The 22158-nt window shown below is 40.9% G+C and overlaps 1 protein-coding gene across 1 annotated transcript in view; it reads left to right on the top strand.

Annotated features, from left to right (window-relative positions):
• The window catches only part of lbr (lamin B receptor), a 100033-nt gene that overhangs the window by 44032 nt on the left and 33843 nt on the right, over positions 1–22158 (top strand). Inside the window, exons 5-8 of the mRNA XM_043687384.1 lie at positions 1138–1303; positions 3853–4049; positions 8445–8499; positions 16650–16844. Coding sequence (XP_043543319.1) covers positions 1138–1303; positions 3853–4049; positions 8445–8499; positions 16650–16844 — 613 coding nt within the window. The remainder of the gene's footprint in view (positions 1–1137; positions 1304–3852; positions 4050–8444; positions 8500–16649; positions 16845–22158) is intronic.

Raw genomic sequence — 22158 nt, 5'->3', positions numbered from 1 at the left:
AGGCACCATAGACAGCATCCTATCTGGACGCATCATAGTGTGGTTTGGCAACTGCTGTTTCCAAGACCATGAGAAATTAGAGAGTTGTGAACAGAACCCAGAGAATGGTAAGGGCGTGGAATGCCCTACCTGCTAATGTAGTCAACTCAGCCACACTAGAGAGATTTAAACAATCCTTGGATAAGCACATGGATGATTTTGGGATAGTGTAGGGGGACGAGCTGAGAATAGTTCACAGGTCGGCACAACATTGAGGGCCGAAGGGCCTGTTTGCACTGTATTGTTCTATGTTTTATACTCTAGGACCCCTCCCCTCCCAGTTATACTCTGTTCCACTCTTTCATCAGGCAGAAAATTTATAAGTTTGAATGCACATAACGAACAGATTCAAAAACAGCTTCTTCCCCACTGTTATCAGACTTTTGAAAGGGCCTCTTCAATGTTAATTCTGAGCTCATCCTACAACTTTTCTGTAGCTGTAGCACTATATTTTGCAATTTGTTCTGTTCTGTTCCCTGATGCACTTTGTATGGTATGGTCTGCTTGTGTAGCATGCCATATAATGGGCGGCACGGTGGTAATGGGCGGCACGGTGGCACAGTGGTTAGCACTGCTGCCTCACAGCGCCGGAGACCCGGGTTCAATTCCCGCCTCAGGCAACTGACTGTGTGGAGTTTGCACGTTCTCCCCGTGTCTGCGTGGGTTTCCTCCGGGTGCTCCGGTTTCCTCCCACAGTCCAAAGATGTGCAGGTCAGGTGAATTGGCCATGCTAAAATTGCCCGTAGTGTTAGGTAAGGGGTAAATGTAGGGGTATGGGTGGGTTTCGCTTCGGCGGGTCGGTGTGGACTTGTTGGGCCGAAGGGCCTGTTTCTACACTGTAATGTAATCTAAATCTAATAATGCACTTCACTATTTCTCAGTACATGTGACAACAATAAAATCAATCAATTAATTGACTCAACAGTGCTTAATGTTAATCTATTTAAGTTATTATAATACAAAGTATTGTGATAATTGGTTTTTGTTTGGAGAATGGGGAAGATAGGAACGTGGTGATCTCTAGCTATTGTTGAGTTATGTAATTCATCTATAGCCTTGCTGTTTCCTTTCTGTGTCTTTATTTCATTTAACGTGCAGCACAAGGTATGCAAAGAACTTGTAACAGACCAGCTGGGTCTCCCTTACAATCTCCGAGCCAAGAAGCAAGAAGAAAAAGTTGTCGAACTGGAAACAAAAGACGACCGTCTATACGTTAAAAAGCAAGCAGTGCGGACCCAAGAACGGGAGTTTGGAGGTCAAGTTGGTAAGACCAGAGGATGTTTCTGAGTCTTCACGTTTCTTTCCGTTATGTCTCAAGTTATATTCTATAACCAGTTTTCTTTGATTTAAGATAGATTAGTCAGTAAAATTAAGTTTTAGAAGACCTGTCCATTCGAAATGATGTTGCATTGAAAAAGACTCTGGGAAGGACAGACTAAGTTATGGACAGTATCAAATTGAAAGAGAACTCATGATGTGCTTTAAAGATCTGTGGTCGGCCGGAAGGTTTAAGGAAATTTTAGAAACCAGCATGTGGGCTGCCAGAGAAAGTAGTTGAGGCAGGTAAAATAGCAACATTTTAAAAAAACATTTGGATAATAGGTACCGTATATACTTGAGTAATAGTCGAATTTTTTTGACTACTTTTTTAAGGTTAAATTTTAGATTAGATTAGATTACTTACAGTGTGGAACAGGCCCATCAGCCCAACAAGTCCACACCGACCCGCTGAAGCGCAACCCACCCATACCCCTATATTTACCCCTTACCTAACACTATGGACAATTTAGTATGGCCAATTCACCTGACCCGCACATCTTTGGACTGTAGGAGGAAACCGGAGCACCCGGAGGAAACCCACGCAGACACAGGAAGAACGTGCAAACTCCACACAGTCAGTCGCCGGAGGTGGGAATTGACCCCGGGTCTCTGGCGCTGTGAGGCAGCAGTGCTAACCACTGTGCCACCGTGCCGCCCACCAAATTTATGGAGTTGATGATTATATGGATACTACTTTTGAGGGGCTGAAATTTATGCTTGTCAAAATTAGTACTGTATCATTAGCAGAAGTCTAACTGATCTCTAAAGGACTAAACAATGAATTATGGTAATTCTGAAAACCCAGGGTGGAACTCAACAGTCAGTGGACTGGAAGATTAGGAGCGGAGCGGAACAACCGGCAGATTGGTAAGTTGGAGCGGGACGTGACGGCCGGCACACTGATTCTTAAACATTGGTCTGTTGCCTGTGAAGAACGAGGATTGACTTACATGAGATGTATGGAAAATTCCAGGTTATTTAGTGAAAAATAGGAGGTTGACTTTTACATGAGTTTGACTATTACTTGAGTATATACATCACATTGATGGGAAGGATTCAGAGTGATCTAGATCAAATGTGGGAAATTGGAACCAGCTGAATGGGCATCATGGTTAGCGTGGACCAGTTTGGGCTGAAGGGCCTGTTTCCATGTTGTATTACTCTATGACTCTAAAAGATGGCTTAAACAAGAGGGAAAAATAGATTGAGAACAAGATAGCATGAAATTTCTAGGCCATTTGGCTTGACATCTATCAATGGGGAAAATATAGAATTAATTTCAGAATGAGAGGGCACCTGTTCAGGATAGAGAGAAGGAGGTATTGTTTTCAAAGAAGTGCAAATCTTTGGAAGTCTGTACCTTGGGAGCTGTTGAGACCTATTGAATATATTTAGAGCTGAGAATGTGAGTTTCTTGAACAATAGACCCATCCAGGATTAAGGGGAGATAGCAGGTAAGTGGAGTTGAGGTCAAGGTCCAATCAGTTATGATCTCATTGAATGGCAGAGCATCCTGCCTGGGGCCTTATGGTTTCTTTCTCCTTTTTTTGTCGTCTTGGAAGTAGATGAAACTCTATTGCAGTTAGTGGAATGGAATAGAAAAGAATCTCGACAGTGTGGAAACAGGCCATTTGGCCCAACAATTCCGCACACAACCCTCCAAAGAGCATCCCATACAGACTCACTCCTTTACCTCTGTAACCATGGCTATTCCACTTAACCTATACATCACTGAACAATGGGCAATTTATCATGGCCAATCCACTAACTAGTGGGAGGAAACTGGAGCATCCTGTGGAAACCCACATAGACACATGGCACACTGGTTAGCACTGCTGCCTCACAGCGCCAGGGACCTGGGTTTGATTCCAGCCTTGGGCGACTATCTGTTTGGAGTTTGCACATTCTCCGTGTCTGTGTGGGCTTCCTCTGGATGCTCCAGTTTCCTCCCACAATCCAAGGTTAGATGAATTGGCCATGCTAAGTTGCCCAAATTAGGTGCATTGGTCGGGGAAATGTAAAGTAATAGGCTAGGGGAATGGGTCTGGGTGGGATATTCTTCGGAGGGTCAGTGTGGATTTGTTGGGCCAAATGGCCTGTTTCCACACTGTAGGGATTCAATTCTATAAATGGGGAGAATGTGCAATCTCCACGCACACATTTGCCTGAGGCTGGAATTGAACCTGGGTCCCTGGCACTGAGAGGCAGTAGTGTTGCCCCAATGTTGACTTTTTAAAATGTTTTGGTATTAATTAGGATTATATTTATGGTCATCTTCATTAGTTGAGATCCTCTGTACTTTCCTTTCTTGCTTTCAAGTAGTAAGTGTGACAGTAGTAAGTTTTAAGATTTTCTCACTGTTCAGGAAATGTTTTTCTTAACTGAACTTTTGCTAACCGTAAAGCCAGTGAATCATTTGCAGTCAGTGTGAAAGATTTACTTTTGCCAGTTTTGACTTTGATGCCTGCAGGCTAACATTTCCCTTTCTTTTAGGTGTCGTCTTCTTCATGCTCTTATTGCCCTTCACGCTCATTCTGTTGCTTTTGATGTGTACAGAAGATGATGCCAGTATTTTGAATTTTCCACCCCCTGTGCCAGCCCTGCAGACATTGTGGAGCAGTATTGCACTGGGCATCTATGTCCTGTGGTTTTTATTTCAGGCTCTGCTGTCCTTACTGCCCGTTGGAAAGGTAATCAAATTATGATTTAGCATTTTTAGTATTGTGAGAAGTAGGCACTATTCTGGACTGCCAAAAAACTTTGCATGCTTATGTTATTCTTGTCTCTGGTAGAGGAATGAACCAGTTTAATGATGACCTTCAGTTTACTTGCTGAGCTTTATTTAAATTTTAAATTAGACAAATCAACTCTGATTAGTTGAGGCATTTCCCTGAGAAATAAACCAGAGGATGGTTATCACCTATTTTATTGAAATGAAATCTTTCTATCTCCTCCGATTTGTTTAGTATCTGGTGTCCACTGTGCTCCACAAATTCATAACCTTTGAGAGGAGTAATTCTTCCTCATTGGCCTTTGAAATCTACCACCACGTAGCCTAAAACTGACCTGTGAATAAATATAAATTTGAGCAAAGCATCATTATATGTAGGATTTTTAAGTTGGTTTGATTTTTGTTTCAGTCAGGACAGTTTGTGGCCTTGGTTTGGTGTATGTCAAAGTACAATAGGTAATGGTATTTTCATGATGAGTACAGGAGTTGGGAGGTCATGTTGCGGCTGTACAGGACATCGGTGAGGCCACTGTTGGAATATTGCGTGCAATTCTGGTCTCCTTCCTATCGGAAGGATGTTGTGAAACTTGAAATGGTTCAGAAAAGATTTACCAAGGATGTTGCCAGGGTTGGAGGATTTGAGCTATAGGGAGAGGCTGAACTGGCTGGAGCTGTTTTCTCTGGAGGCTGAAGGGTGACCGTATAGAGGTTTACAAAATTATGAGGGGCATGGCTAGGGTAAATAGGCAAAGTCTTTTCCCTGGGGTCAGGGAGTCCAGAACTAGAGGGCATAGGTTTAGGGTGAGAGGGGAAAAATATAAAAGAGACCTAAGGGGCAACCTTTTCACGCAGAGGATGTGGTGGAGACTGGTACAATTGCAACATTTAAAAGGCATTTGAATGGGTATATGAATCGGAAGGGTTTGGAAGGAGATGGGCTGGGTGCTGGCAGGTGGGACTAGGTTGGGTTGGGATATCTGGTCGGCATGGACGAGTTGGACCGACGGGTCTGTTTCCATGCTGTACATCTCTATGACTCTATGACTTGTCCTTCTCCGTGTTGATAGTGAGTCTAGGTTATGTTTACACAGTAGAATTAATAACTTTTGCAGAATATTCTCATAATACTGCATTGTACTAGAGGTGGAAAGGCATGAAAATGTAAGAGCTAGCATCATGTCAATGGAACGTGGAAGGTTGATGGGTGACCTTAGAGGTTTATAAAATCATGAGTGGTATTAATATAAAAATCGCACAAAACCAGGTTATAGTCCAACAGGTTTATTCGGAAGCACTAGCTTCCTCCATCATCAGGTGGTCGTGGAGTATAAGATGGTAAGACAGAGTTTATAGCAAAAGTTTACCGTGTGATGTAACTGAAATTATATATTTTTTAAAAACCCAGATTGTTTGTTAAGTCTCTCATCTTTTAGAATGAACATGTTGGTTTCAGTTCTTCCATATGTAAAATCGCAGAACTTTTCTAAAGTTACATTCTCAAGTGAACTTTAACAATTGGTGTATTATCTGGGTCGACATGAATGAATCGTGTGGAACGAATTTCCAGAGGTGGTGTTTGATGGGGTACGGTTACAACAATTAAAAGGCATTTAGATAAGTACAAATATTTGGAGGGATATGGGCCAAGTGCAGATAGGTGGGGCTAGTTTAGTTTGGGATTCTGCTTGGCATGGACTGGTTAGACCAAAGGGTCTATTTCCAGGTTGTATGACTGTGACTCTGACTTTCTGTTCATAATGCTGTATTGTGTCAGTAATACCTCCTTGTTCGTCTCATAAATTTTCATTTTTCCAACTCACCTTTGCGATGAGAGATACTCTTGAAATAGTTTGATCACCGGTTACTCAAACAGAGATTTTCTTTAGCAACCCTGGTAACTATAGACCAGTGAGCCTGCCTTCGGTTGTGGGTAAAGCGTTGGAAAAGGTTTTATAATTTATAATTATAATTGAGAGGATTTATAATCATCTAGAAAGGAATAAGTTGATTAGGAATAGTCAGCACGATTTTATGAAAGATAGCTCGTGCCTCACAAACCTTATTGAGTTCTTTGAGAAGGTGACCAAACAGGTGGATGAGGGTAAAGTGGTTGATGTGGTGTACAGCGGAACCTCGATTATCCAACATTCGCTAATCTGGACAAGATCGCAAGATCCCGATGCTTGGCTAAACTATGTTATCCGGCATTCAATTATCCAAAAAAGATACTCGCCACCCGAGGCGTTGGGATAATCGAGGTTCCTTTATATGGATTTCGGGAAAGGTGCTTGATAAGGTTTGATAGGCTATTGCACAAAATACGGAGGCATGGGATTGAAGGTGATTTAGCAGTTTGGATCAGAAATTGGCTGCTGGTTGATGGGAAATCTTCATCCTGGAGTTCAGTTACTAGTGGTGTACTACGAGGATCTGTATTCGGGCCAGTGCTGTTTGTCATTTTTATAAATGACCGGCATGAGGGCATAGAAGGATGGGTTAGTAAATTTGCGGATGACACTAGGGTCGGTGGAGTTGTGGATAGTGCTGAAGGAAATTGCAGGTTACAGAGGGACATAGATAAGCTGCAGATCTGGGCTGAGAGGTGGCATTTAGAGTTTAATGTAGAAAAGTGTGAGGTGATTCACTTTGGAAGGAGCAACAGGAATGTAGAGTACCGGGCTAATGGTAAGATTCTTGGTAGCGTAGATGAACAGAGAAATCTCGGTGTCCATGTACCAGATCCCTGAAAGTTGCCATGCAGGTTGATAGGGTAGTTAAGAGGGCATATGGTATGTTGGCTTTTATTGGTAGAGCGATTGGGTTTTTGTGCCATGAGGTCATGTTGCAGCTGTACAAAACTCTGGTGCGGCGGCACTTGGAGTGTGGGACAGTTCTGGTCACCACATTATAGGAAGGATGTGGAAGCTTTGGAAAGGGTTCAGAGGAGATTTAATAGGATGTTGGCTGGTATTGAGGGAAGGTCTTATGAGGGAAGTCTGAGGGACTTGAGGCTGTTTTTGTTAGAGAGAAGAAGGTTGAGAGGTAACTTAATTGAGACATGTAGGATAATCAGAGGGTTACTTAAAGTGGACAGGGAGAGCCTTTTTTCTCAGATGGTGATGACTAGCACGAGGGGACATAGCTTTCAATTGAGGGGGTGATAGATATAGGACAGATGTCAGAGTTAGTTTCTTTACTCATAATAGTAAGGGTGTGGAATGCACTGCCTGCAACAGTAGTAGACTCACCAACTTTAAGGGCATTTAAATGGTCATTGGATAAATATATGAATGAAAATAGAATAGTGTAGGATAGATGGGCTTCAAATTGATTCCACATGTTGGCGCAACATTGAGGGCCAAAGGGCCTGTACTGCGCTGTTAATGATTTCAGCAGAATGATGCTGGAAGTTGTGTATTTAAGACTTGGAACGAGGAAGGTAATTGATTCACTTGTATCATTTGACTATTTTTCTCTTCATAACAGAATGCATAATGTTTGAAGGCTTGGCAAAAATACAAGCCAGTTTAGATTAATCTCTGAAGCTAAGTGTTGATCCCCTCAGTAGACCATGGAAGCTGGAGGAAGGTGTTTTTGACTTGTCACTTCAGCCTTTGTTTCACATTGTGCTGAAGCAGGTGGATGATTCGAAGATTTTGTGGAGGTAGTTTATTTAGAGGTCTACATTGCAAGCACCTTATAGTTCAAAACCAGCTCAGACTAACCGTTTTCAGTCTGCATTTATGCCATTTTACAGACATTTTGTGGTAGCCTTATTCTAGTGGCATAAATCTCCAGTAGAAAATCACCCGAGGCTCTGAACTTAATTGATGATCTCATTTGGACTAGAGAACATTTAGGCAATAAGGATAATTTTGAAAAGAAAATAGGACAAACCTAGCACCACTACTGTATCTGTGTAAAGGTAAATTGAACAGGATAGAGAAAGCTTCATACTTTATATCCAATAATGTCCAATTAATATTTTATTAGATTTGGGGACAATTGCTGGTGACAGTAGATGCCAAAAATGAAAGAGCATCCTATTTCCTCACCCTAACATTCTTGCATTTTATTTAAGAGCCCAATAAATATGTATTTTTTCACTTAGAAAAAGTTAATGAAAAAATTGGCAACCACTTCCAACAACAGGTTGTAGAAACTGCAATTTTGTTATGAGTTATGCCAAGTTGTTGCTGTGATTGGTCACTGTTCATGCTTTTATTATGGATGCATGTCCTTTTTTTTTTAACAGCTTGTTATGAAAGATTTTGCTCTCCCTTTCATTGCTTCAACTTTGATAGTTCTTGATAAATCAAGTAATTTTTCTAATGACTATTTCTGTTGCACACAGATTATTGAAGGAGTACCGCTAGCAAATGGAAAAAAGCTTGAATACAGGATTAATGGTATGTTTTTAACAGGAAAGTGAAAAGTTATTGAGAGGGGCAAGAGTACGGAGTAATCAGATCAATCATGATCTTATTGAATTACAGAACAGACTGATTGGCTTATGCCTGCTCCTGATTTATGTTTGTATTCATAAAGAAGTAGGATTCAGCACAATAGTGTACCATTTCTACATGTCAAACATAACTACTTTCTCAATCCAGTTTATAATGTTTTTTTCAATACATATTATGTAAGTTTTTTTATTTCCCAACCATTTTTACTTGATAAAGTATGCAAACAGAATTCAGAATGTAATATAATGTAATTACTTTATAATATCTGTTCCTAATATTCAATGGTTAAACTGTTGAAGGAGATTGCAGCATATTTTAGTAGCTGCAATTTAGAAGATATTAAGGCATAATCACTAGCTCAAACTAGAAACTAAACAGTGGGAGAGAGGATTCTCATGGCGGAAAGTTTAGAAACATTAGAGAAAAGTGTGGCGCTAGAAGAGCACAGCAGGTCAGGCAGCATCCGAGCAGCAAGAGAGTCAAGGTTGTAGGCATGAGCCCTACATCAGGAACGTGGAGGGGGCAAGGCAGCTGAGAGATAAATACAGGGGTGGGGCTGGAAGGAGGGTAGCTGGGAAGGTGATAGGTGGATGCAGGTGGGGAGTAATTGGGGAGGGTAGAGCGTATAGATAGGAAGGAAGATAGACAGGTCAAGAGGGCGATGCCAAGTTGGAGGGTTGGATCTACAGTGAGGTGGGGGAAGTGGAAATTTGGAAACTAGTGAAGTTGATTTTGGTGCCATGTGGTTAAAAGGTCCCAAGGCGGAAGATGAAGTATTCTTCTTCCCGTTGTTGGGTGGCTTGGATTTGGCAATGAGGAGGCCCAGGACTTGTATGTTCTTGGAGTGTGAGAAACAGTTGAAATGGTTGGCCACAGCTGCCACCACCACCAAGTCCATGCTGCAGACTACTGGAGGAAGAATGCCTCCTCTTTTGCCTTGGGACCCTTCAACCAGATAGCATCAACATTGGCTTCACTAGTTTCTAAATCTCCCTGCTCCCCCCACCTCATTCCAGCTCCAACCTGTCCATCTTTCTTCCCACCCATCTGCTCCACCCTCTCCACCAAACTATCACTACCCCCCAAACTGCATCCATCTATTGCCTTCCTAGCTACCTTGCTTCCCCACCACCACCCCCCTCCCCCCACCAGCCCCACTCTCAGCGCCTTTCTCCCTCCACATTACTGATGAAAGGCTTATGCCCAAAGCAACGACTCTTCTCCTCGGATGATGTCTGACCTGCTGGGCTTTTCCAGCACCACATTTTTTAACTTGTGACTCTCTAGCAGTTGTCACTTTCTCCTAAATGTTAGAGAAAGCCAAACCAATAGTACAGAGTAGCAATATGAGAAATGATGACCTGAATGTGACAAAAAGGGACAGAACCTAATAAGAATGCATGGCTAATTAAGATATGATGGTGTAAAGACAAACTAAAAGCTCTTTATCTGAAATGCGCAACTAGGGCACAGTGGCTCAGTGGTTAGCACTGCTGCCTCACAGCACCAGGGACCCGGGTTTGATTCGCACCTCTGGCGACTGTCTGTGTGGAGTTTGCGCATTCTCCCCGTGTCTGCGTGGGTTTCCTCTGGGTGCTCCAGTTTCCTCCCACAAAGATGTGGAATTAGGTGCATTAGTCAGGGGTAAATAATAGGGTAGGGGAATGGGTGAGGGAATAGGGTAGGGGAATGGGTGGGTTAGTCTTCGGAGGGTCTGTGTAGACACATTGGGCCGAAGGGCCTGTTTCCACACTGTAGGGAATCTAATCTAATCTATTTTAACATGATGGATGAAATGGTAGCACAGTTAGAAATAAATGAATATGATGTGAAGGACAGCGTAGAGATATGGTTGCAAGTGACATCGGGATCTGAATATTGTGTGGTACTTGACTTTTTAGAAGAAGATCAGTGTAGGAGGATTTCATAGAGTCATGAGTAGTACTTGTATTTGTATTGTGTTTCTTATGTGCTGAAGAGGCAAATCTTGACAGTGCCTCTGCCACATGCTGCATATTGTGTATTCTTGCTGTGTTTTTGGCTTTGGCTTCCATTGCCAAGCCAGTGGTCAGAGTGGTGATCTATATCGTCGTACTGGAGGTGTTACCTTCTTCCCTTCTCATCAGAGATTCCTGGTGCGATAATCCATGATTGAGGATATTGTCACATTTTATAAGCAACCTTTAGGTTGACTTTCGGATGTCCTATTGATATTAGCTGCTGTCTATCTCACCAGGCAGAAACTCTGGCCAAGTATGTAAGTAGACTCCTTCCATATTTACAGGAAGGCAAAATTCAACAGCCTGGAGAAGACTATGTCTGAGTGACGGATAGGAAAGAGCACTATCTCATTCCTCCTCTTTTATGAAACTGTTCATCCATCAAACTGTAAAAGGCATTGCATGCTGTTCTGGAAAAAGCAAACGAAACTCATGAACTTTGCAGGATATCCCCTTTTCCTGAAGATGTTGAAGAGTCCCCCTTTCTTGTTATAACCTCACTGTATTCAGCATTGTGAAAGTAAGGTAGAGGTATATGCTGTTCTGTGCTTCCACTCCATAAGTGAGCTACAAGAGTAATTCTTCATAGATTCTTCTGGCATAAAAGTCACACTGAACTTCAACCTACAATTAGACAGAATTATACCCCTACGAAAGACTTTGCCTCTGATATTAAGGAGTGAGAGACCCCTGTCTGCAGCCTCCTCTGTCACTTTTTTTTTCTGTAAACCGATGTCTTGCTAGACTTTTCTGTGATGGCATCTCGTAATCTGAACTTAACTTCTTCCTGTCTTGATTGAGATAGTCAAAAGAACACACATTACTTGAGCTCAAGAAATCCTTGGACCATTTAGCAAAACATAAAGTTTCTGCAAAAGATGGCATTCCAGCTGAACTACTCAATCAACTATTGCCACACTTGTGATCGCCTCTGTTCTTGTCTGAAAAGTATGTCCATTGCACAGAAGGTAAATGATACAAGGATCAGGTATTTTAAATATTAAAATGGCTAAGCATAATTATAAATGGAATAATAGGTTGTAAGAAAGGAAATGCAATATTTGGGGTAATTTTAATCATTTTGATTGGGTTGAGTCAAGTTAGCAAAGATATCCTGGCGAATACCTTCAAAGTGTATTCATGACGACAGTTCCTTATAACTGTGTGTTCTGAAACCAGAGAACAGGGCATTTTTTTGACCTGGTAATAAATGATAATATAGTATTAGTTAGTGACTTCAAGTAAAGGTGAGAGTGATCAGTCAACAATGCTGACTTTCCTTAAATGAATAAATAAAATAGAATTTTACTTTCAATTTGAGGGGGAGAAGTGTGAGTCTTCAATAAACACAGTTACTAGGGCCTGAAGGCAGTTGGATGATGAGGACTGCGAAAATAGTTTAAAAGGTAAAATGGACAAGGTAGACTAGCCTGGCACAGATTTAGGGAAACATTTTATAGTAATTAACAAAGGACTATTCCTTCAAAAAATAAGTAAGGATTCAGCAATTGTGACAACTAAGGAGGGTAACAATGGTGTCAAATTAGAAAGGTTGAAATGTTGCAAAGTTTATTGGTAGCCCAGGGCATTACAAAAGCCTAAAAAACAGCAAAGGATGATTAAAAACTGATTAAGAGGGAGGTGTGTGGTGTGTGTGTGAAAACTGGCAGTAAACACAAAACAGACAGTAACAGCTTTTAAAAATAGTTAAACAGAAATGTACACAAAATGTGCCTTCGGTCCATTGGAGAGTGAGACTAGGGAATTACTGATGGGGAAACAAGGAAGTGAGAAAGACTTTGAATAAGTATTTTGTATCTGTTTTTGCAATAGAAGGTGCAAAGTGCATCCTAATAGTAGTACAAAAGCAGGGAACAAAAGGAAAGGAAAACCAATCATTATCATCACAGAAAATGAACTAGGAAAACCATTGGGACGAAAGGCTGACAAGCTCCCCCAGACATGAAGGCCTGCATCAAATTATCTCAAAAGAATCTGTTTCCATGCTATATGGCTCTATGACTAAGTGGCTGCAGAAATAGTGGAGGTATAAATTTTAAAATTCCTTAGTTTCTCAAAAGATCCAAGCAGATTAGAAAAGCACAAATGTAACAAAACTATTGATTTTAGGGGTTTGTGATCACAGTTACCTAATGTAGGCCATTCTGGATTAGTGGTGCTGGAAGAGCACAGCAGTTCATTGACAATTTGTAAATAATTTTATGATACTTCGATTAGTTTAATTCAAAGCAGTAGGTTACATAAAATATATTCTTAATTAAATAAAGAAAGTATATAACCATGACAATTGAGGCTGATTCACTGATATCTGAGGACAAACGGTGTAGAAGGTTTTAATCTTGTTAGCATCTTATGCTTTTTTGAAATCCAAATATGCCGCATCTGTTGAATATTGGGGTCCCTTAAAAACTGAATTTTCCTAGTATTCACTGTGTATCACAAGATTTAATTGCGTCCTGCTGTCTAGCCAAGATGTAGGGAACTCTTCCTTTTGGCCTTCCTACTCTCCTTCTAATCCATCTTCCATCTGCCTGATGAAGACTACTTTGGGAGGTTTCCAAAATGAGAAGCTGTTGCTCGCAAGGTCTACTTGATGAAATCCCCAAAACAGAACAACCCCCTGCCCTACCATATATTGTGTCATATTTCTAAGGGAGGCTATTTTCTGTCAATCAATTGTCTGAATCCTTTCGGACAATGACCATGGGAGAACTATGCGAGACATTGGATAGATTGTTGTCTCCTCGCCCACCTTCATCTGAGGTTTAGTTTTCATTCCTTCTAAGAACAAAGCCTTCTAACTTTTGAAAACCATACACTGATTGTAGGGTGTATTTGGTGCCTGATAAGTGATGCTAGTTCACTGGGCATTGTGATCTATGTTTTTCCTAATTCTTTCCTTTGTTTTCATATGTTGGAATTTTGGAAAGTATAATTACTGGTGTAATAGTAATAGCTTTTAAATTCAATCTTGTGATACACAGTGAATACTGGAAAATTCAGTTTTTAAGAGACCCCAATATTCAACAGATGTGGCATACTTGGATTTCAATAAAGCATAAGGTGCTACATAAAATATTGTACAAGATAAGAGTTCATGGTGTTGGGGTGATTTTGAGTATGGATTGATTAGCTAACAACAGAGTTGGGGTTTTCAGGTTGGCGAATTGTAACAGTGCACTGATTCAAGGATCAGTGGTGAGATCTCAACTGCTCATGAAAGGCATTTATGACTTGAATGAAAAGACTGATGATCTTGTAGCCACATTTTCTGCTGTTATAAATGTGAGTGAACAAGGAGTATACTAGGAGTTTGTAAACAAATATGCACTGGTTAAGTAAGTAGATAGCAATTGGCAGATGCAGTATAATGCAGGAAAATATATAGTTGTCCATTTTGGCCGGAAAAATAGGAAAGCAGAACCTGCTTTAAGTAGAATCACAGCACAAAAAGAAAGACTGCTGTCTCATGGCCAATTCATCCAGTGCACTTTGCTACCCTGTTCAGTAACTCTATCCTTTCTTCCTTTTCAAATAATGATCCAGTATCCTTATGAATGCCTTGATTAAATCTTACACAACACCAGGTTACAGTCCAACAGGTTTAATTGGAAGCACTAGCTTTCGGAGCTCCACTCCTTCATCATGTGGTTGATGAGGGAGTGGAGCTCTGAAAGCGAGTGCTTCCAATTAAACCTGTTAGACTATAACCTGGTGTTGTGTGATTTTTAACTTTGTACATCCCAGTCCAACACGGTATCTCCAAACCTTGATTAAATCTGTCTTCATACTTTGAAGCATACTGTAAAACAATTCTGGAACTCCTCCCTCTTGACATTGAGTAAAAGAGCTGAGGCCGTTGACAATTTAGCATCACTGATGTTTGTATTTTTCCCTATGTTGACTTGTATTTGTAACTTAGAATTGAGTTGAATTAGCTTTATTGTGACATGTACCCAAATGAATACAGTGAAAAGTTTACAGTTGCTGAGTTAGGTGCAGATACTTAAGATCAAATTTTTAGGAAACAAAAAAATGTTGTGAAACTTGAAAGGGTTCAGAAAAGATTTACAAAGATGTTGCCAAATTTGGAGGGTTTGAGCTATAGGGAGAGGCTGAATAGGCAGGAGCTGTTTTCCCTGGAGTGTTGGTGGCTGGGGGGTGATCTTAGACATTTATAAAATTATGGGCATGGATAGGGTAAATTGACAAGGTCATTTCCTGGGGTGGCAGACGTCCACAACTAGAGGGTGGAGGGTTTGGGGTGAGAGGGGAAAGATTTGAAAGGAACCTAAGGGCAACCTTTTCACGCAGAGGGTGATGAATGAGCTGCCAGAGGAAGTGGTGGTGGCTGGTAAAATTACAGCATTTTAAAAGGCATCTGGATAGGTACGTGAATAGGAAGAATCCAGAGGGATATGGGACTAGATTTATGTAGGATATCTGGTTGGCATGGACAAGTTGAACTAAAGGATCTGTTTCCATGCTGTACAGCTCTGTAAATAGTCCAGCAATTTAAGTCCTAGAAATAAATATTAAAAATAAAGAAGTAAGAAGTTCAGAATATCATACTTTCCAACCTAATTGTTGCCGGCACCTAGCTTCAAGGAAGATGTCCACCACCTTGCCGCCGCTTGTACCGGACCCAGCAACTTTAGATTAGATTAGATTTCCTACAGTGTGGAAACAGGCCCTTCGGTCCAACAAGTAAACGCTGACCCTCCGAAGAGTATCCTACCCAAACTCATTTCCCTGCATATCCCCCTGACTAATGCACCTTACACTGGCAATTTACCTGACCTGCACATCTTTTGGAATGTGGGAGGAAACCCACACAGACGTGGGGAGAATGTGAAAGCTCCACACAGACAGTTGGCCAAGGCGGGAATTGAACCTGGGTTCCTGACGCTGTGAGGCAGCAGTGCTAACCACTGAGCCACCGTGCCGCCCTTTAGGCATCATTGCTGCTGGGCCCACTTTGCTGAAGCTGTTGAACCCAGAGTCTCTGCCTCTGCGGCCAGACCAGGCCAAGCCGTCACTGGGTCACATGATTTGCTTGAGCTGCAGGTGTCGCCTTGCTGGTGCTGCCATCTTAGAGAGTCTGCTGACATTGGTGGCACTGTCTCTGATTGCTGGAGGAATTTGCTGTTACTGGCCTTGGACCCTGGGAGAATGACCTTGATGCTGTAGGCCAAATATTTTAGGAGAATGCACAAGCTGCCGCCATGTCCTATTGCTGGGAGAATGTACTTCCTGCTGCTTCCTATCACTAGAGAAGCCACTTATGCCACTCCACGTGTGCTGCCCTGCCGGTGCTGCCAACTAAACTGCCACAGAAAGAAGGAAAAGAAAAATCAAAATCAAAAGGAAAAGCAAAAGAAAAAAACAGAGGCAAAAGTGAAACAAAGAAGGAAAGCAGATGGGAGTGGATGACCCCTGGGGAAGAGTCCACATGCAGCCCTGTTCGTCTATCGCTATCTTGCACTGGAAGCATCATCTAGTTCATATTTCTGCTCAATAACAGTAGGTCATTTCCTTGAGGAATATTTTCAAGCACTGCTAGCTGATTATATTGATCAAAGTTCTGTTCAAAATTCCTCCTTTCTGTAGTGTGCAAGTTCAGTGTACCCTTGAACTTGTAAAGTTTGTTGCCAAGTGTGGGGTCCAATGTCTTCAGACATATGCAGTAGGTCTGGAACTTCTGCTTGATCAACACTTCACAAATGTTGATGTTGAAATTTGAAAAAGGAACAAGGCAGTTCATTGGCAAAATAGAGAAAGAACAGCAATGTGTATTGAAAATAGAGTTTTATGGAGAAAACTGAAGAAAATAATGCAGAAGATTGACACTTTTTTTGTTCCGAATGATTAATGTTTCAGTTGTCTCTCTTTATCGCTACTCATTGAGGTAGTGTTTCTTCAGTGAATGAGATCCAGTTTTAATATAGTATGGAGTAACTTTAAAAATTGTAAACTTTGTAAAATTGTAAAAATTGTAAAAAATATATTTTTTACTTTTTTTTGTAGTGTTCAGTTTTGAAAATACTGATTATTGCCTTTTTCTCTTTTCAGCATTCTATGCATTTGTGCTGTGTGCTGCTGCATTAGGTGTTGCCCTGTACAATGAGGTGAACCTGAGTTACATTTACAGCAACCTGTTGCAGCTTGCAATCTCTGCAATGGTGTTTTCAGTTGTCCTGAGTATTTACCTGTATGTGCGCTCCTGGCGTGTTCCTGCAGATGAGATAGCAGAAGGAGGAAATTCTGGTAAGTGTCTATTAATTAAGTGAACAAAGGTTACGTATAGCAATTCTAATTGTATTTCATTGCCCTTTCATTCTTTTTATTTTCAGATACTTTACCAGCTACCTTTTTAAGTGACACAAAAGCAAAGTACTATTAATGCTATAAATAATTATCTGGCATAGTTTGTGGAGTGACTGAGATTTGATAATGGATCGTCAAGCTGAAATGTTAATTGTCTCCACATATGTTGACAGACCTTGTGATTTTCTAGCTTTTTCAGTTTTTTGTAATGTTAATTACCATTTATTAGCCACTTATAGCAAGCCATTCAATGTTCTCATGACTTTGCATAGAAATTGTTTTATTTTACTTCTAAATGGCCTAGCTGTAGTTTTATGGTCATGCTGTCTTCTGGGTTCTCCAATGGATTTCCATTTTACCCCATTACAGTCTTGAACAGAAGTCTAGCTGTAGGCAATTCAGCCCCTTCAGACTGCTCCGCCATGCTACAAGGGAAAGGAAACAGTAAGGCGAAGGAAACACTATTAGGAGTGGTGTATAGACCCTCAAACAATAGCCACACTGTAAGAAATTATAAATTGACAAATAATGAGTGTATGTAAAAGAATAGTGCAATAAGCATGGGTGACTTAATATTGATTTGGCCAATTAAGTTGGAAAGACTAACTGCAACAACAAATTCATAGAGACCATTAGGTTTGGCTTCCTAGAGTAATATATTATGGAGCCGACAAGTGAGCAGGCCAGCCTTGGTCAAGTAATGGGTAATGAGGCAGGTTTAATAAATGACTTTTTAAAAAAAAATCCTCTAGGATGTACTGAGCAATACATGGTAGAATTTAACATTCAGTTTGAATGTGAGAAACTTGGGTCGGAAACACCCGTGTTTAACGAAAAGGAATTACAATGAAATGGGGACAGAATTAGCTAACAAAAACAGAAGTTGCTGGAAAAGCTCAGCAAGTCTGGCAGTAACTGTGAAGAGAAATCAGAGTGAACATTTTGGGTCCAGTGACTGTTCTTCAGAACTGTTCTGGGGAAGGGTCACCAGACCCAAAATGTTAACTCTGATTTCACAGATGCTGCCAGACCTGTTGAGCTTTTCCAGCAACTTCTGTTTTTGTTTCTGATTGACAGCATCTGCAGTTCTTTCGATTTTATATAGAATTAGCTAAAGTGGACTGGGCAGGTAGATTAGCAGGAAGGACAGTAAACCAGCAGTGGTAGACATTTAAGGAGGTAATTCATAATGTTAAGCAAAAATATATCCCATTTAAGGAGAAAAGATCCTAAGAAAGAGAAAAAACAACTGTGGCTAACCAAGGAAGTTTAAGGAGAGCATTAAGCTGAAATAAAATATATACAAGTAAACAAAAGTCAGTGATAGCCCTAAAGTCTGGGATAACTTCAGAATCTAGCAAAGGAAGACTTAAAAAAGATGAAAAGAAAGCGAAAGTAAGCAAATTAGTAAAGAATATAAAAACTGATGTATAAAAAGGAAGAGGAAAGTGAAAATGAACATCGGTTCCTTAGAAAATGAACCTGGGGAGATAGTCATGACCGAGGACCTAAAAAGATATTTTGCATCAGTCTTTACAGTGGAATATACCTCTAATGTCCCATTTAATACTAACATATATGGGGGGTGGAATAAAGTCTCAGCATGAGAGAAGTAGTATTAGACAAACTAATGGGGCCAAAGGCAGATTAATTGCCTGGCACTGATGGCTTTCATCCTAGGATCCTAAGACACAGCTACAGGGATGGTGAATACATAGCTTGTAATTTTCTAGAGGTCCTTTGGGCTCTGAAGAAATACTGGAGGATTGGAAGACTGTCAATGTGACACCCCAAAACAAAAAGGGACACAGTCAAAGAGCTGTTAACTTAGGTCGATTAGCATAACGTCAATCATTTGGAATCAGTTATTTGAGGAATTGATAGGACATTTGGAAAACCATAATCTAATTGAGTAGAGTTAGCATGGCTTCATGAAAGGGAAATTGTTTGACTTAATTTGAGAGTTTTTAAGGGAAATCCTATCCAGAATGGATAGTGGGGAACCTGTAGAAGTGTCGTATTTTGATTTTGCAGAAGGTATTCGTCAAGGTTCCTAAACTTGATTGAGATTTTTTAAGTGGCAGAAGATAGACAAAGGCATAGTGACAGACATTGCCTATATGGATTTCAGTAAGGTGCTTGACAAGGTACCACATGGTAAATTGGTTAGCAAGGTGAGATCATGTGGAATCCAGGGGGAAGCTAGCCAATTGGTTACAAATTTAGCTTGAAGGTGGTAAAGGGTTATTTTTCAGGCTGGAGGCCTATGACCAGTGGTGTGCCATAAGGATCAGTGCTGAGTCCACTATTTTTCTTCATTTATATAAATGATTTAGATGTGAATAGAGGAAGTATGTTTAGTAAGTTTGTAGATGATACCAAAATTGGTGGTGTAATGGACAGTAAAGAAGGTTATCGGAGTACAGTGAGATTTTGATCAGATGTCGAGAGTGTGTTGCTGGGAAAGCGCAGCGGTTCAGACAGCATCGAGGAGCAGGAGAATCGATGTTTGGGCTTGTGCCCGAAACATCGATTCTCCTGCTCCTCAGATTTTGCCTGAACTTTTGTGCTTTCCCAACAACTCACTTTCTCAACTCTGATCTCCAGCATCTGCAATCCTCACTTTCTCCTGATCTTGACCAGATGGGCCAGTCAGCTGAGTGGCAGATGGAGTTTAATTTAGATAAATGTGAGGTTTTGCATTTTGTAAGCAGTGGGAGTCCCTCTCCCACTGCAACTTCCAGGTCATTTCCTCTGCCCTGAAGCTCTTTCCTCATTTCCCCTTCCCCCATCTCACCCCAGTTCCAAACTTCCAGCTCAGCACTGTCCCCATGACTTGTCCGACTTGCCTATCTTCTTTTCCACCTATCCACTCCACCCTCCTCTCTGACCTATCACCTTCATTCCCTCCCCCACTCACCTATTGTACTCGATGCTACTTTCTCCCCATTCCCACCCTCCTCTCATTTATCTCTCCACCCTTCAGGCACTCTGCCTGTATTCCTTTTGAAGGGCTTTTGCCCGAAACGACGATTTTACTGCTCCTCGGATGCTGCCTGAACTGCTGTGCTTTTCCAGCACCACTAATCCAGAAGCAAATTAGAGTAGGACTTGGACTGTTAAATGGTAAGGCCTTGGGGTGTGTTGCTGAACAAAGAGACCTAGGGGTGCAGGTGCACTGTTCACTGAAGTTGGAGTCGTAAGTAGACAGGGTGGTGAAGAAGGTGTTTGCACACTTCACTTTATTGATCAGTGCATTCAGTATAGGAGTTGGGACATCATGTTACTGCTGTACAGGATGTTGGTGAGCCACTTTTTTTTTTATAGATATTTTTATTAGAAATTTAACATTTTTACAAGTTTACAAAAATAAACAAAACTCTCAGATATAAACATTGATATACAATTAGCTCAAATATACAATAGCCAAAATTTGAGGTGAGCCACTTTTAAAATACTGCATTCAGTTCTGGTCTCTCTGCTTTAGGGAAGACGTTAAACTTGAAAAAGTTCAGAAAAGTCAGGAAGGGGAGCAAGTCACATAGGCAGGGCAGGAAGGAACAAAGCAGAGAGCAAGATAGGTCTGATAAATTAAACTGCATTTACTTCAATGCAAGAGGCTTAATGGGGAAAGCAGATGAACTCGGGGCATGGTTAGGAACATGGTACTGGGATATCATAGCAATTACAGAAAAATGGCTCAGGAATGGACAGGACTGGCAGCTTAATATTCTAGGATACAGATGCTATAGGAAGGATAGAAAAGGGGGGCAAGAGAGGAGGGGGAGTATATTTTTGAAAAGGGATAGCATTACTGCTGTACTTAAGATATTACTAGGAATACATCCAGGGAAGATATTTGGGTGGAACTGAGAAATAAGATGATGATGATCACCTTATTTGGATTGTATTATAGATCCCCTAATTGTCAGCAGGAAATTTAGAAACAAATGTATAAGGAAATTTTAGTAAGAATCCGTAAGACAAATACGGTGGTTCTGGTTGGGGATTTTAACTTTCCAAACACAGACTGGGACTGCCATAGTGTTAAGGGTTTAGACGGAGAGGAATTTAAGTATGTACAAAAAATTTTTCTGATTCATTTGGAAGATGTTCCTACTCGAGACGGAGCAAAACATGACCTCCTCTTGGGAAATAAGGCAGGGTAGGTGACTGAGCTGTCAGTAGGGGAGCACTTTGGGGTCAGCGACCATAATTCTAGTAGTTTTAAAATAGTGATGGAAAAGGATAGACCAGATCTAAAAGTTCTAAATTGGAGAAAGACTAATTTTGACATTATTAGGCAAGAAGTTTCAAAAGCCAATTGGGGGCAGATTTTCGCAGGTAAAGGGACAGCTGAAAAATGGGAAGCCTTCAGAAATGAGATAACAAGAATACAAAGACAGTATATTCCTAAGTATGTAAGTTAGCTCGCTGAGCTGGAAGGTTTGTTTATAGATGTTTTGTCAACATGACTAGGTAGCATCATCAGTGAAAATCTCCAGTGAAGCGCTGGTGGTATGTCCTGCCTCTCTCTTTATAAGTCTTGGTTTCTAACACCATCAACAATATCCTGACAGGCGTAAAATTCACAAAAGAGAAGAACAACAACAGACTCCCATTCCTAGACATGACAGTTGAACATATAGTTAACAGCTTCAAACCAGTGTCTACAGAAAAACAACTTGACTTCAGAAGCAATTATCCCAACACCCACAAACTGAGCAGGACCAAGACATTATTTCAATGAGCTACATCACACTGCAGCACCCAAGAACTACAAACAGCAGAAGAAAAATATCTATACAACAGTTTTCAAGAAAAAGGGTACCCAATAAACACTATCTGCCAATTCCTCAAAAACGATACCAAACAAGCAGACACAATGCAACCAAAACCTATAGCCACATTACCTTACATCAAAGACCTATCAGAAATGACTTCCAGACTACTTGGACCCCATGGCATCATGGTAGCCCACAAAACTTCCAACAGACTTAAACAGCAACTAATGAGCCTAAAGGATCCATTAGATACTGCCAGCAAAACTAACATCGTTTACAAGACACCATGCAAGAACCGTAAAAAAACACTACACCAGGCAAACAAGCAGGAATCATGCCACCAGGATATATGAACATAAACTAGCCACCAAAAGAGACTACCTACTGTTACTAGTTTCCATGCACACAGACAAAGAAGGACACCACTTTGGCTGGGACCACTGACACACATGCCTTTTTTGTTTGTATGG

Source organism: Chiloscyllium plagiosum, chromosome 3 (genome assembly GCF_004010195.1).
Source record: "Chiloscyllium plagiosum isolate BGI_BamShark_2017 chromosome 3, ASM401019v2, whole genome shotgun sequence".
Classification (NCBI taxonomy): domain Eukaryota; kingdom Metazoa; phylum Chordata; class Chondrichthyes; order Orectolobiformes; family Hemiscylliidae; genus Chiloscyllium; species Chiloscyllium plagiosum.
The sequence above is the reverse complement of the archived record's forward strand: the minus strand, read 5'-3'. Positions and strand labels throughout refer to the sequence as shown.